Source organism: Pan paniscus, chromosome 1 (assembly GCF_029289425.2).
Source record: "Pan paniscus chromosome 1, NHGRI_mPanPan1-v2.0_pri, whole genome shotgun sequence".
Classification (NCBI taxonomy): Eukaryota; Metazoa; Chordata; class Mammalia; order Primates; family Hominidae; genus Pan; species Pan paniscus.
The window spans coordinates 168,151,236-168,167,253 of NC_073249.2; the positions used below are offsets into that span (position 1 = coordinate 168,151,236).

General features: G+C 36.0%; 1 protein-coding gene across 6 annotated transcripts in view; it reads left to right on the forward strand.

Moving 5' to 3' along the window:
* MYSM1 (Myb like, SWIRM and MPN domains 1) overlaps window positions 1-16,018 on the forward strand; it is a 45,571-nt gene that overhangs the window by 2,703 nt on the left and 26,850 nt on the right. For 5 of the 6 annotated variants that reach the window (XR_004672907.3, XR_008619743.2, XR_612805.4 and 2 more), the window contains exons 2-8: window positions 2,444-2,522; window positions 4,723-4,793; window positions 7,232-7,309; window positions 7,400-7,423; window positions 8,531-8,609; window positions 12,407-12,505; window positions 15,094-15,854. Coding sequence is in view for 3 of the 6 variants with exons in the window: in XM_008977974.4 (XP_008976222.1) it covers window positions 2,444-2,522; window positions 4,723-4,793; window positions 7,232-7,309; window positions 7,400-7,423; window positions 8,531-8,609; window positions 12,407-12,505; window positions 15,094-15,854 (1,191 nt within the window). In the remaining 3 variants the exon portion in view is untranslated. Of the gene's footprint in view, window positions 1-2,443; window positions 2,523-4,722; window positions 4,794-7,231; window positions 7,310-7,399; window positions 7,424-8,279; window positions 8,610-12,406; window positions 12,506-15,093; window positions 15,855-16,018 lie in introns of those variants that run through there. The other variant, XM_034966121.3, reaches the window with a different exon arrangement.

Sequence of the window (16,018 nt, forward strand, 5' to 3'; positions counted from 1 at the left end):
CCATTGCCCTCCAGCCTGGGCAACAAGAGCGAAACTCCGTCTCAAAAAAAAAAAAATTTTTTTTTGGTTTCTCTTCTACTTCTACCATTCTTTCTCATTCTCCTTTTCTTATGTTCTTTACTCCTAGTGTTGCAAGGAGTTTTCTCATTGGACTTTGATTCACTGACCACACTGTGCCTCTTAAGACTTCAACTTCTCTTTGTTAGGTTGAACCATATGAAATTTTACCAGTGTTAAACCATTTTTGACCTGCCAGCTGATGTTTCCCGAATCTGTTACCAACCCAGATCTCTCTCTTAAGTGACAGATCCATTTATCCAGTTCTCTGAATCTATCTGTACTTGGATGTCTCACAAGCACCTCAGTTTCACCTTATAAATTTTCCCCACCAGATCTGCCTCTTCACTGTACCCTAGTTTAGTAAATGGCACCTACACACACCCAGTCACCCAAAGCACAGACCTAAACTTCATCATTCCTTACCTCCCTCCTTCTACTCCTCTACCCTATCAGTTATTTAGGGCTGTTGATTCTGTCTAAATATCTTCTCAACTGTATTCACTTCTTCCTGTTCACATTGTCCTGTAGCTATAAGTTATTGCCACCTTTCTCTATATTTTTAAAATCTCTCCCTCTTAACTGCTCCTTGTCTCCTTGGCCCCATTCTGTTCTAGTCTGAAGTCAGAGTAATCTTTCTTATATCCAGATCTGATCATGTTATTCTCTTTACTCCCCAGTTGGTTTTTTGATAAAATCCTCATTCTTTAACTACCAGAGATCTGAGTGATCCACGCCCTACCTACCTTGTTCATTTAGTCCAACAAATTTTGATTGACTACCTTCTACATGCCATGCACTGATATCCAACAGTGTATCAAAACCAAGTCTGTGCTCTCATAGAACATTCTTGTTAGATGACATAGACAGCAATCCTGTATATATGTCAGATGGAGATGGGTGGAGAAAGATAAAGGAGGGGAGGTGAATGGTTTGTCAGCTTTATCTTTTACATTTATCCAGGAAAATTATATAAGATTGGAAACTACAGGACCTCAGAGGTAGTATGAAAATACTGGAAGGACTGGATTTGGAAAATGGGAGAAACAACAGAATTAGGGCAGATTAAATGGGGGTTGTGAAGAAAATGGGCAGGCTTGGATTTCTGGCTTGGATGACTACTGAGATGGTGGTGTCACTGAGTGAGATGGTGAACAATGGAAGAGTAGCAGATTTGGGAGGAAAGGTGATTTCAAGCTTTAAACATGCTAATATGTGGTACCTATGGAGATTCAGGTAGAGATCCAGAAGTAGCTACCAGAGTATGAGTGTTGCTGATTCTTCTTATTGAGGAATAAAAAGATTTCTACAGTGAACTTGAAATGATAGTGGTTCTATTTTCTGAACTCTTGGCAGACCTAGTCATTTGAGCAAAGGTTTCTTTGAGCTGATAAAAGTCTCAGAATCCTTTATTTACCCTTCCTGGTAGCCTCTTCCAGATCATAGTTGACATTTAAGATTAAATCTATTTACCATCAACAGTTGAGAGAAATGATTGCTTTTAGAGAATAGTTCATTAGCCCCACAATTTATTATAACTACTGCCTAATTAAAGATTCAGATTTATAAGCCTGTTGAAAGGTTTTTGCAGTGTTAGAGATGGAAAATTCTTATCACTAGACGAGGTCTAGAAAAAGTCAATAACTAAGCAAAATATTAAATTTATATCATGGATTGAGCCCCCCAAAACTTACTCAGCCTTTTCAAATATGGGGTAAACAATGTAACTTTAAAGAGCTCTTAGGAGCTTAATGAAAAGAGTGAGATAATTTAAAAAGTTTGATCTCCCATGGACGTTGAAAAGCGTCCAAATCAAATTAATTTTTTAAATTATATGAGTTGTTATTAAAACCACATTTTTCTTATCTATTCACTGTACTGTCCTTCTTTGAGTATTTTCTGTTTTGGTTCTCTCATCTAGTTTTTTTTTTTTCTTTCATTTTATAGGTGGTGCTATTGATGGTGGTTTTTATAATTTAGATACAGCTAAAAGGTTTAATCACAAAGTTGAATTCCTGTATACACATGGGTACTGGTACTAATCAGCTGAAACTGCATTGTTGGTTCAAGTCACAGAGCATGTTGTGATTGCTGCTTTGGGGTATTGTTTTCCTCATGAGATTGTTTATTCTCGAGAACCAAAAGAAGTGAGCAGTCAGACTTGATGTTTCACAATTGAGATGGGGTAGCTTAGCACTACCATGTGTTTCACAGGCCAAAGAGGTAGAGCAGGCATTTCCACAATGTTAAATCTGTTTGTTAAGGGGAGAAGGGAACTAAGTATTTGCTTAGTTCCCTTACTACCTGCTGGCTTCTGTGCTGTGTAAGTTACATTCATTAACTAATATGATTTTCACTTATATACTCATTTTCTTAATTATTACAGAAGTGGTGAAAACACAGCATCAGTTTTACAAAAAGATCACTATCTTGATTCATCTTGGAGAACAGAGAATGGCCTTATTGTAAGTATTTTATAAAAATATCAGGTGCATTAAGCTGTTATTTATTGCCTAGAGTGCTGCTTCTTTTTTTTTTTTTAAACTTAGTGCTAGTTCTCAACTATCACAGATGTAATATTTTTCTTTTTTAGAAATTTAGATTTTTTTTTTTACTTTAAAAATAGAAACCTCTTTCTTTTGACATTGAAAAATGGCCTGTTGAGAAACAGGTTTGGAGCCAGCTAGATTTAGGTACAGGTCTTTGCTCTACCACTTCTCAAATTTGTGAACTTCAGTTTCTTTACACCTAAAAAAGTGGTAGGTGGGCAAGATGGCTCCTGCCTATAATCCCAGTGCTTTGAGAAGCCAAGGCAGGAGAATTCCTTGAGCCCAGGAGTTTGAGATTGCAGTGAGCTCTGATTGTGCCACTGCTCTCCAACCTGGGCAACAGAATGAGACCCGGTCTCAAAGAGAAAAAAAAAATGGGATTGTCACAGGGCTTATTTCTTGATGTAGTAGTTACTTTTTTTTTTTTTTGAGATGGAGTCTCTTTGTCACCAGGCTGGACTGCAGTTTCGTGATCTCGGCTCACTGCAACCTCTGCCTCCCGCATTCAAGTGATTCTCCTGCCTCAGCCTCCCGAGTAGCTGGGACTACAGGCGTGTGCCACCCCGCCCAGCTAATTTTTGTATTTTTCATAGAATCGGGGTTTCACCATGTTGGCCAAGCTGACCTTGATCTCTTGACCTCATGATCCGCCCGCCTCAGCCTCCCAAAGTGGTGGGATTACAGGCGTGAGCCACCGCGCCCGGCCATGTAGTAGTTATTTATTGAGTACTTATTCTGTGCCAGTCAGTAGGTCAGGCTTGGAGAATACGACTACAATGAAGACAGACGTGTTCCTGCTCTCAAGAAGTTTATTTTCTAAGAGGGAGTTAGATAATAAACAGGTAGACAAACTAATAATAGATTTTGAAGGAAATAAGCAAGATGCTGAATGAGAGTACCAGAGTGGGAAGCCTAGTTTAGATTAAATTGTCAGTGAGGGAATCTCAGAGGAGGTGAGATTTAAGTTGAAAATGATGGGAAAAAGGGTAGATATGTGAACAGTTAAAATAAAATTATATGCAGAAGGAACAGCAACTACAGAAGCTCTGGTTGAAGGCCAGTGTCTAGAATATGCTGGGAAAGGGAGGAGTGGCAGCATGTGGCAAGGTTGGAGAGGCAGGCTAGAGTTCTGTCATGCAGGACTTATGAGTCGGATTATGCTAAAGGGTTTACATTTTGTTTTAAAGGAACTGGGACATCATTGAAACATTTCATATAGATTTAATAGAGATTAGCAAATTTATTTTTATAAAATTAATTTTGGGTACTGTGGTAAAGATTGGAGGGAAGTAAGAGTGGAGTTAAAGGGACCAGTTAGGAAACATTCACGGTAATGGAAGCAAGATTTGATGATTGGGACTTGGCCTGAGGTAGTAGCAGAAGAGAGAGAATAGATAGATTTGAATTATATTTTGGAGGTAGAACTGGTTGATAGATTGGATATGGGCATCAAAGGACAAGGAAAGAATCCACAATGATTCCTGAATTTCTACATGGAATAACTTAGTGAGTAATAGTGCCTTTCGTAGAGTTGGGAATGCAGAGGGAGAAGCAGGTGGAGATAAGTGATGGTGAGTTCTGTTTTAGATATGTTAAGTTCTAGAAGCCAATTAGATATCCAAGTAGAAATCTTGGATGGGCTGTTGGGTATCATGGACTAGAGCTTGAAGAAGAGATATGAGCTGAAAATACTTAACTTGGAGCGTTGAAAATGAGTGGGATCATGGAGATTGTAACTGAGGAAAAAGGAGAGTTAGTGGTGAGTTTTGGAAAGAGGTTAAGTGTCTTAACAGAGTGTCTGATGCCTAAAAAATGATTCCTTTTTTGAATGGCGATTATTACCTCATCCTGGGCAGGAGCATGAGCCTGGGAATCCAACAGACTCAGGTGTAAAGTCTCTGCTCTTCCACTTAAAATGCTAGTAGTGCTGTGGTTGCTTCTGTAAAGTATTAATGCCTATCTCAATGTTACTGTGGTAATCAAAAATATGTCTGTGTACTCAGTAAATGGTGACTGTCATTTGTAATCATTATAACATGTATTTTTCTTTACCAAAACAGAAGATAATTTCAAAAAGCAATAAATAAAAAGACAAATATATTCTCTTTTTTAATAGCCTTGGACCTTGGATAACACCATCAGTGAAGAGAACAGAGCTGTTATTGAGAAAATGTTGTTGGAAGAAGAGTATCCTTTAATGATTATGAGGAAAGTACAGGTTTCAGGGTGAAAAAATCTATAAATGCAAAATTTACAAGAGGCCACTGTTTACTAGATGGATTTTATACAGCCCCAGACTGCTATTATATAATTTCATGTTACCTGTGTATGCAAAAAGCAGCATTTTATTCCTCAGGTTCTGTTTTACTGTAACATCTGAGATCTGATTGCATATTTTGAGTTTCTGTCACTAGCCAACTGTTTATGATATGTGAATATTGAGTAGAAATGATAGAATATTTAAGTCATTTTGAACCTTAAGTCCAAGCTTGCATTTTTAAGTTATATAAGCTGAAACCCAGAGATGTTAATTTTCCAAGGACACAGAGTTGGAACATGTAAAAGTTCATAATTTACAGGTGTTACGTGGGAGGAATCTCAATAAAAAGCACAAAACAAATACTATAGAATGAAGATGTTTTCCCTACATTTGTGGATCCTTATTTATAGCTCAGTTTTCGTACATGTAAAAGGAGAGGATTGAACGAAATGATTTCTGATTTTATGATTTATAAAGATAGCTAGTCATAGTCTAATAAGTAGTGGTTTATTAATCTCTTTCATCTTCATTTTATGGATTTCTCCTTACTAAGCCAGAATTTCTCTGTTCCCACTATTTCCACTTATTGCCATGTTGATTTTAGAGTGTCTGTGTACCTTTAATTATCATAGGTTAACCCCATTTAGGCTTTCTTATTCTCTAATTCTCCCCAGACATTGCAGTTATAGCCTAGATTATTGGTATTCAGAGAAAGTCACATATAATTTAAAATTTTCCGATATCCTCATTTAACACAAAGGAAATTAATTTTAACTATATATTATATAACCTAAAATATTTAAAATATTCTCATTTTAACATTTAATCAAGATAAAAACATTAATGAGATAATTTTACATTTTTGTACTAAGTCTTTGAAATCCACTGTGTTTTGTTTTGTTTGTTTTTTGCGACGGAATCTTGCCCTGTCACCCAGGCTGGAGTGCAATGGTGCGATCTTGGCTCACTGCAACCTCTGCCTCCCTGGTTCAAGCGATTCTCCTGCCTCAGCCTCCTGAGTAGCTGGGATTATGGGCGCACACCACCACACCTGGCTGATTTTTTGTATGTTTAGTAGAGATGGGGTTTCACCATGTTGGCCAGGCTGGTCTTGAACTCCTGACCTCTGGATCCACCTGCTTCGGCCTCCCAAAGTGCTGGGATTACAGGTGTGAGCCACTGCGCCCGGCCAAAATCCGCTGTGTTTTATACTTAGAGTACATCCTAGTTCATGCAAATAGTGTTTCCACTGGTCAGAAACCAGCGATGCACATGTGGTTGGTGGCCACTGTCTAGATAAAACACTTAAGTAGTCAGTGGTTCACTTCTAGATATGGAAACAAATAATGAGAGTACCTTTGTTCTCAGCATCTATACCTAGCATAGTACCTGACATATGCAGTAGATAGCCAATAAATACTTGTTAAGTGAAGAATATCTCAGGCTAATCTTAAAGTATTTAATCAGGCTAGTTTTTTTTTGTTGTTGTTGTTTTGTTTTTTTTTGAGATGGAGTCTCGCTCTGTCACCCAGGCTGGAGTGCAGTGGCACAAACTTGGCTCACTGCAAGCTCCGCCTCCCAGGTTCACTCCATTCTCCTGCCTCAGCCTCCTGAGTAGCTGGGACTACAGGCGCCCGCTACCACGCCTGGCTAATTTTTTCTATTTTTTAGTAGAGATGGGGTTTCACCGTGTTAGCCAGGATGGTCTCGATCTCCTAACCTTGTGATCCGCCTGCCTCGGCCTTCCAAAGTGCTGGGATTACAGGCGTGAGCCACCGTGCCTGGCCTCATCAGGCTAGTTCTAATAACTTTAAGAGGGAAGTTCTCTGGTAGATTTGATCTAAATGTTTGCAATTTTTATTAAGGTAGGGGAGATCCTTGGATTCTTCTCTGTTGGCTTTAGAAATGTGGAAAATTATTCCCGAATTGCCTTGGACAACCAACCAAGTTTACCTATTACATTCTCCATATGTTTTGGAAGAAAATATTTAAACCAGGGTGTCCAATCTTTTGGCTTCCCTGGGCCACACTGGAAGAAGAATTTTCTTGGGCCCCACATAAAATACACTAATGATAGCTGATGAGCCAAAAAAAAAAAAAAATCACAAAATAATCTCATGGTGTTTTAAGAAAGTTTACGAATTTGTGTTGGGCCACATTTGAAGCCGTCCTGGGCCACATGTAGCCTGCAGGCAGCGGATTGGACAAGCTTGATTTAAACATGGAGGCTGTTTCTTGTAGTCACTTCTAATTGGGAAGACAAGAGAACTATTAATAACATTTATGTAGCACACGTTTTGTATAAGTAATGTAAAAATTACATGACTGTAATATTGTTTAAAAAGTTTCCTTGATAGTTACACAGATATTATTTATCTAAAAAATCACTACCGGAAAAAGTCTGGCTTGATCAAAAGGAAGATGATAAAAAATACATGAAGAGGTAAAATCAGTTTATAATATTTCTAAAAGTCTGGATTGTATTTTTAGAAACCTCACACGCTTCCTTATTTTCTTTTTTCATGTGATGCAGTCTGCAGAAAACAGCAAAAATCATGTATGTACTTATATTTTATATTTCTAAATCTGTTTTCATTAGTTAAAAATTATGAAAGAATTTTTTTTAAATTATAGTTGGCCTGTGGAAAAGCCCTCTTGACCTTAAAGTAGATATAAAAAGTTTTTTTAATAAAGATGTTGGAGTGGCACAAGTATAATTTTATGGTGTTATTTACTTGCCAGAATTTCTTTCATGGCCCTACGTAGGCAGTTCTTTCAGATTGTGAAAAATATGGTTGTCCAGGGGTTTATGGGGAAATTTTGAGAAGCTGTTATGTAATATGTTAGAATTGACTTGATTTCTTTTACTCTGTCAGTTAATTTTCACTTATTTTCAACAAAATTTTCATTTGGATTTGTGGCTTTCAAAAATCATCTGGAGAAATTAACTATTTTAAAAATATCCTTTCCCTATAATTGAAAAAACGTTATTTAGCATTTATGACTTTGGAAGTTTATGGTCCTTTAAAGGGTGGTTTACGTATTTGCAATTGCCCAAGAGGTTGAGTACTGAGCAGCCTTTTGCTTTTGTATTTTGCTGAATAAACAATGAAATGAAGTTAACAAAAGGATTAATGGGTTGCTTAAATTAGTGAGCTTCATCAGTTTTATTTTTAATTCCTTGAGATAATGAATTTTAAAAGCAATAAATACAATGCTGTAGTTTTTGACTTCTTTTCTAAATATTTACATGGATTTACATGAAAGAACTAAAGAGATAGTATTTGTGGAACCAGTTTAAACTCTTACATGCCTTTCAGGATTTGGGAATGTATTAACACCTGCTGCTTTGTATCCAGTCTAAGGGAGCCTATTTGTTTGTTATCACATTGACTTCCTTTGATGTCTTTTAGTGTTACCCTCACTCAGACCCAAGGATTATGTCTTTTGGGGCTCCCATCATCCTGAGCTAGAGACACGTGACAGGGTAAATCTCTGCCCCCAGGTAGAGGCTGTAGCCTTCTTGTTTTGTTTGTTTGTTTATTTTTAATTCCTAGACTCAAAGTATTGAATTTAGCCCATGGCTATCTATAACCTTTAGTTACATAAATATGGAATGTTCCATTTCAGAAATTTTTTTTGCAATTCCTTTTTTTCCCCTCAGGGTACACTCTCCTACAAAACCAGCCAGTTACTCAGTAAAGTGGACGATAGAAGAAAAAGAGCTGTTTGAACAAGGGCTGGTAAATAGAGCAATTTTAAATTTTTAGTAAAATAATTCTAGAAGCAAATATTGGTAAAGTTATAAGGTTAAATTAATTTATAGAGACCTGAATTTTCTTTTTAATTACAGTTTTAACACCTTTAGTTCTTCTGTAGTTAGAGTAATGATGTTTATAGTGTAGTGCAAGAGAATTCCTTTTAACTTAGATCTAAGGTACTAAAATACTAAAATAGATTTAGATCTGTAGTTTTCACATTCTTGTGGTATTATCAAAATCCAAGAAATTGAGGTATATCTGTATACATGACACCAACTACCTGGATTAAAAGGCAAAATTATTTAGTAATCTCTTTTTTTTTTTTGAAACAAAATAAAAACTTGTATATTTGAAACTGTTGGGGTGATCAGCAGAGTTTTTATTCAGATAATTTGGCATTGTATACACTGTCTAAATATTTCAGCGCCTCTAAATGAAGACCAGAAACATTTTTTTTGCGTGAATGTCTATTACATTGAAATCTATTTAAATGTTCACAAGTTGCATAATGGAAAAGATACGTATTCTGGTTTCTAATTCTGAAAATACCCCTTAATATGAAGAAACTTTAAAAAAAAATACTTAGGATTTTTTTTTTAGTTTTTTTACTATCAAGATTAGTTTATATCTTTTCCTTTAAGTTGCATGATACCTAGTAATGTTCTAAGTAATTTTGAAATTATGTATATTTATACATTACATATATAGAATATTTGTGTATATAAAATTTATGTATGCTAATTGAAGTATCATTAACATTTCTACAGATGATGAGAATAAAATGTTTGTGTTTGTATTTTAGTCAACACCATGACATCTATACACTGTATGATATTCTTATATAAATATATAAATGATGTTGAGGTTTTTATCTCTTCAAGACTTGTTCCTATACTGGTGATTTTTTTTTTTATATTGATATTTCAGTGTGTTGTATGATTATCATTTATATGATCTAACTTTAATTAATCATTTATTTAAGATTCCTAACAACTTTGGTGTTTTGCCCCTTATCAAAGACCAGATACATAATGTTAGGTCTTAAAGAGGAGGTGAGGGTTAAAGAAAGACACACACACACACACACACAGAAGGAGGGCAGCTCAGCAGCAAATGCAGGCTTTATGTCCAGCATAAAACCTACAGAAGTGGGGGACCAACCTAATGCCAGAGCCCGCTGCTGCTTATAGCCTGGGGCAATTTATAGGTATGGGCAGAAGAGGTCTGGGCAGTATAGCTTGCTGCCCAGCAGGACATTGATAAGATGTTCCCATGATGAGGCAGTTCTGGCCCTTGTTCTGGCGAGATGTCGTTGTGGTGTTCGGGTGTTTTTTGGACCTTTGTCAAGCAAGATAGGATAGGGATATTTCTTTAGTTGGGCCTTTATTTGTCTTGTAGTCAGGTGGTTAGGCAGGATACTTCTCATGGCCTGAACCCCTGTGAAATGTTTCACTTCGACAAAGGTCTGTAAAATAGCAGGGAGCTTACAACATGGTGCAGTTTGTACTAACATATATACATACATATGCAAATAGATTGAATTTAAGGTTCATTTTTGGGTTGTTATTTTTTATGTTGGTGGTACTTATGGGGACTACATTTGCATGGTTTAAAATTCAAAAGGTTCCTAAAGTTATAGGGTATTAAGTCTTCTCACTCTCATCTTAGCTTTCAGTTCGCTTTGCCTGGGGTAACCAGTGTCTTCTTTGTGTTTTCTTCCAGAGATATTTGTCCATATATAAGTAAATATGTATTTATTTATATAGAGATATGTAGACCTCTGTCTGTTTACATTAAGGGAGATTTTAAACTTGGAATGTTTTCCTACACAACAAGCATGGAATTATTAGTTGTATTTTCAGCTTTTTTTTAAACCATTGATAAAGTTTGCTTATAGACTGAATTCTCTCAGGCTTGGGAGTAGGGAATTGGGTGGTACTGAATGATGAAGAAAGGCTTTTTTCCTTCCCTTTTTTGGGCATGGGACTCTCCCTTTGCTCTATTTTGAAACTGGTGAATATTTTCTTTGCTCCTTTTTTTATCTTCTTTTTTTTTTTTTAAGAAACAAGGTCTCGTTATGCTGCCCAGGCTTTGAACTCCTGAGTTCAGGTGATCCCCTTGCCTCAGTCTCCTGAGTAGCTAGGACCACAGACATGTGCCATCGTGCCTGGCTTCTTTGCTCCTCTTGTTCGTGTTCTTTCCCCAATTTTTCTAGTGCCCAAGTCCCTACTCTTCTAATCATATCTTAATCCAGATCTGTCCTATCTCCACAAATGCTCCATGCTACCTACCAATGTTATCTATTTGTCTTCATCCCACAATAAAGATAAGTAGTTTTTCAGTAAGTTGATCTCAGCTAGGTGTTAAGAGCAATCTTAAATAATTAATTTATATTTACTAATAATTTTCAGAAGCACTTTGAGTTTAAGAAATTGTCCATATGTCATATTTTCTAATGAGTATCAGAAATTTACTTAAGGTTTATCGCTTGGGTGAGATCTTTGAAAATGATTTGCTACCGTAAGGCATGACTGCCTGGCCTGTAAATCTGACACAACTTTTCCTAAGTTGTGGCTAGTTTTTTGTTTTTTTCATAGTTTTAAGAATTCTAAAAATTTAGAATTATTTAGCTACCTTAGGAAGTAGAGAATATCTTATGTTGGGGATATTGCAAAGAGGATTTATGTATTAAATTATAGTTAGACTTGATACCTAACAGTCCCTTTTAGCTGTCAAATTATGTGTTCCTTTCTGTACTTGAGAACACACAGGAGCTCCCTCAAGTTGTCATTTTTTTTTTCCCTCCACAGCTTCAGTGTTATGATGTGCACAGCCTTTGACACCGGGATGTGGGAGGTGTCAGAAGGCATTAGTTGGAGGGTAGGCAACATAGTGAGACCCCGTCTCTACAAAAAATAAAAAGTTAGCCCGGCAAAGTGGTGCATACCTGTAGTCCCAGCTACTGGGAAGAGCTACTGGGAAGGCTGAGGTGGGAGGATTGCTTAAGCCCAGGAGGTTGAGGCTGCATGAGCCGTGATCACACCACTGTACTCAGCCTGGGTAACAGAGTGAGACCCTGTCTCAAAAATGAAATAAAAACTGACAACGACATTAACAGGAGAAAACCAGAGTTTGTTGATGTGTGCAGCATATACATATGCAAGAGAAACTCTGATGAGTAATGAAACGGGTAGTTAGAACTTGGAGCTTATAGCATCTTAACAAAGAAGACATTTGTTGCAGGACTTCCTCATTTGTGATTTAATCGATTTAATCTTTTAGGTCAGTTCACTGTGATATCTGATAGAGTAAAAGTCTCTGCTGTGAGATACCTAATGGATATTGCAAAATAGGGAATCTGAATTAAAAAAAGTGTTGAAATTAGCACAGAACATGTTCAGTTGATCGTATAAATGGAAAATGTAACCTGTACCCCTTTCAGGCACTTATTTATTTTAAAAAGTTATTTTAGATATGGAACATTATAACTTACAATATGAATTCATTCAGTTAGGCAATATCTTCATTTAAATAGCTATTCTTTTTGAAAAGGAGTTTCTAAATCATTTCCATCGGTTTTCAGTAGTTCAGATTCCAAAAGAATGAATGTAGGCTTTGATTTTAAGAGCATAGTCTATATAGAAGACTTTATTGTGTGCTTCAGAAAATAAAGATGTATTTTTTTTTAAGTTGTTTTTTTTTTTTAATGTGGTAGTGGCTTGGACTATTCTTAAGTAAATTAATCAAAAGCAATTTTTTTTTCCATTTTAATAATACAGGCTAAATTTGGCCGAAGATGGACCAAAATTTCAAAGCTAATTGGAAGCCGCACTGTTTTACAAGTGAAGAGTTATGCAAGACAGTATTTTAAAAATAAGGTAAGCAGAATATCAGTATCCTAGTTAATAATGATAATATTTAGAAAAAACTAAGCAGAAGTATTTCTTTAATTCAGGCATTAAAGTCTTACTGGTAAAAGTTTTTAAAGTGTTTTATACCCACATAGTACTATACAAAACCTCAGAGCATATCTTCAGTGTTTTGAGTATTGCCATTAAATAGGTATCATGTTACTCTATATGGACAAAATAGTAATTGCTCAAAAATATACTATAAAGCAAATTGTATTTCAAAGAGAAAACCTTAGAGATCTTATCTTATTGTTTCCTCTAGAAAATAACTTTTCCTTTTAAAATATTTGTGTTGTAGAAACTTTTAAGAATTATTAGAGCTTACAGGAGGTAAATGCTATCCTGACTCTGAAATCTGTTAAATAGCTATGAAATTTTTACAATTGTTATGAAAAATTGTCTGAAACTTTAATAAACTGCAGTGTTAAGAAAAGTTTAATTGTGATCTGGTTTCTTAATCTTTCAAGTAATTTGTGCTATATGCAACCATGTCATTTTGATATTTAGAATTTTTTTTTTTCTTTTTTTTTTTTTTTTGAGACCGAGTCTTGCTCTGTCGCCCAGGCTGGAGTGCAGTGGCGTGATCTCGGCTTACTGCAAGCTCGGCCTCCCAGGTTCACGCCATTCTCCTGCCTCAGCCTCCTGAGTAGCTGGGACTACAGGTGCCCGCCACCACACCTGGCCAATTTTTTGTATTTTTAGTAGAGATAGGGTTTCACCGTGTCAGCCAGGATGGTCTGGATCTCCTGACCTCGTGATCCACCCGCCTTGGCCTCCCAAAGTGCTGGGATTACAGGCGTGAGCCACCGTGCCCGGCCTAGAATTTTTTAATATATCCTCTTTGAAGCCTAGGAACATAATTATATAAAATTGGTAAGTGTCTTGAGTGAAATTTGATATTATCTCTTCACGTAGATAATGAGTTCTACCCTGTATGTAAGATTTGTTTCGGTGTTGTCTAGACATAGGTGGTAACTAATGGAATGGATTCATCATACATCGATTGTATGCTCCATCTTTCAACCAAACAGAAGCATTTTCAAGGCAGCTCACCAGGCTTTAGTTAATACCTCAGAACAGAATAAAACTTAACTTGGTTATTCTTACTCTTAGGCTTCCAAGATACATGCTATGTATCTTGGAGTGCCAGTTTTACTCAAAGACCTAGGGTAGAAGGATACATTTTTCATATTGTAACAGAGACTAGTATATTATGAAATCAATGCAAAATTTCATCTGAATTTTTAAAATTATAGACAGGATACTTAAAATAAATAGCAGGGATGTTAAAAGCTGTTTCAGGCAATATGTCCAAATCTCTTTCCCTCCTGCTACCCTTTTATTCTCTACATAGTAAGCCAGTTAACCTCAAATATTTAATCCTGGAATTCTGTGTGATACAGGATCTATAAATAACCTGTTTCTGAGAGCTGTCATATCCCTTATGTATGTTAGTCATTTATAAGACTTTTTAAAAACTTCATAGGTAAGGATTTTATTTCATGTTATATTTGCTCATTCACTTTCATTATCTTTTTTTTTGTTTTTACATTACCAGATATTTATGTCTGTAGTAGCAGGTATGGGAGATACTTTTATGGCTTAAAATATAATCTCTTTTTTTTTTTCAAGTATCACATTAAAATATAATCTCTATAATATAAGCTCATTAAATGAGCCTGCAAAAGACAGTTTGTTTCTGTTGTCCCTTATTTAAATGAAAGGTAGTTTTAATGTACTCAGTGAAGATGTCAGATAGATTAAGGATTATTTTAGCATTATAAGAAATAATCAGCTACGGTATCAGATAGTCTGAGAAGCCTTTAAAAATATTTCAATATATTATACGATACCTTAGTATGATAGTTGTTGGTTTATTCCATACAGTTGATCTGAGCCAGGCTGCTGTTTTCAACTTAATATTGAAAAATAAGTAGTAAATATAGGTCATGATTATTTGATTAATAAAAATCACCAGACCCATGAATTAGTTATATATTTATAGAAATTTTAAATGGTGATCCTTTACATTTGAAATGCAGTTGTAGTCTATGGTCCTACCACCATGAACGTGCCCAATCTTGTCTAAAATGCAGTTATTATAAACCCTTTAAAGAAAAACACATTGCCTGTAATCCCAGCACTTTGGGAGGCCGAGGCAGGTGGATCACAAGGTCAGGAGATCGAGACCATCCTGGCTAACATGGTGAAACCCCATCTCTACTAAAAATACAAAAAATTAGCCGGGCGTGGTGGCAGGCACCTGTAGTCCCAGCTATTCGGGAGGCTGAGGCAGGAGAATGGCGTGAACCCGGGAGCCGGAGCTTGCAGTGGCCTGGGATTGCGCCACTGCACTCCAGCCTGGGTGACAGCGAGACTCCGTCTCAAAAAAAAAAAAAAAGAAAAGAAAAAAAAGAAAAGCGCATTAGAGGTATAATGTACCATTTACATGTACTCAGTTTAATAACACTGTATATTTATCCTTTTTTGTGTGTACCAGTGATTAAATTTTTAAATCTTAATATTATGGGGATTTTATTTTGATTTTTAATAAGGTCAAATGCGGTCTGGATAAAGAAACACCAAATCAGAAGACTGGCCATAATCTTCAAGTTAAAAATGAAGATAAAGGGACAAAGGCATGGACACCATCATGTTTAAGGGGACGTGCTGATCCCAACTTGAATGCTGTAAAAATTGAAAAGTTATCTGATGATGAAGAAGTAGACATCACAGATGAAGTGGATGAGTTGTCTTCTCAAACACCCCAGAAGAATTCTAGCAGTGATCTCTTGTTAGACTTTCCTAATAGTAAAATTCATGAAACCAATCAAGGAGAATTCATTGCTTCTGACAGCCAGGAAGCTCTCTTTTCTAAGTCTTCCAGGGATTGTCTTCAAAATGAAAAGCAAGATGAAACACTTTCAAGCTCAGAAATTACACTGTGGACTGAGAAACAGAGCAATGGTGACAAAAAATCAATTGAATTAAATGACCAGAAATTTAATGAATTGATTAAAAACTGCAACAAGCATGATGGAAGGGGAATAATAGTTGATGCCAGGCAGTTGCCTTCTCCAGAGCCTTGTGAAATTCAGAAAAATTTGAATGATAATGAAATGCTTTTTCATTCTTGCCAAATGGTAGAGGAAAGCCATGAGGAAGAAGAGCTTAAGCCACCAGAACAGGAAATAGAAATAGATAGAAATATTATTCAAGAAGAAGAAAAACAAGCAATTCCTGAGTTTTTTGAGGGGCGCCAAGCTAAAACACCAGAACGCTATTTGAAAATTAGAAATTATATTTTGGATCAATGGTAAGAATGAATTACATTATAGATGTTGTTTTAAAACGTGATATTCTGAAGTATTTTAATTAGGCCTATACAGAATTTAGAATTTTGCTAGTAAATCTAGAGATCACTACAGTAGGGAATATTTAAGATTTCTTGTAATGAAAAAAAGCTTTGGTAAACATTAT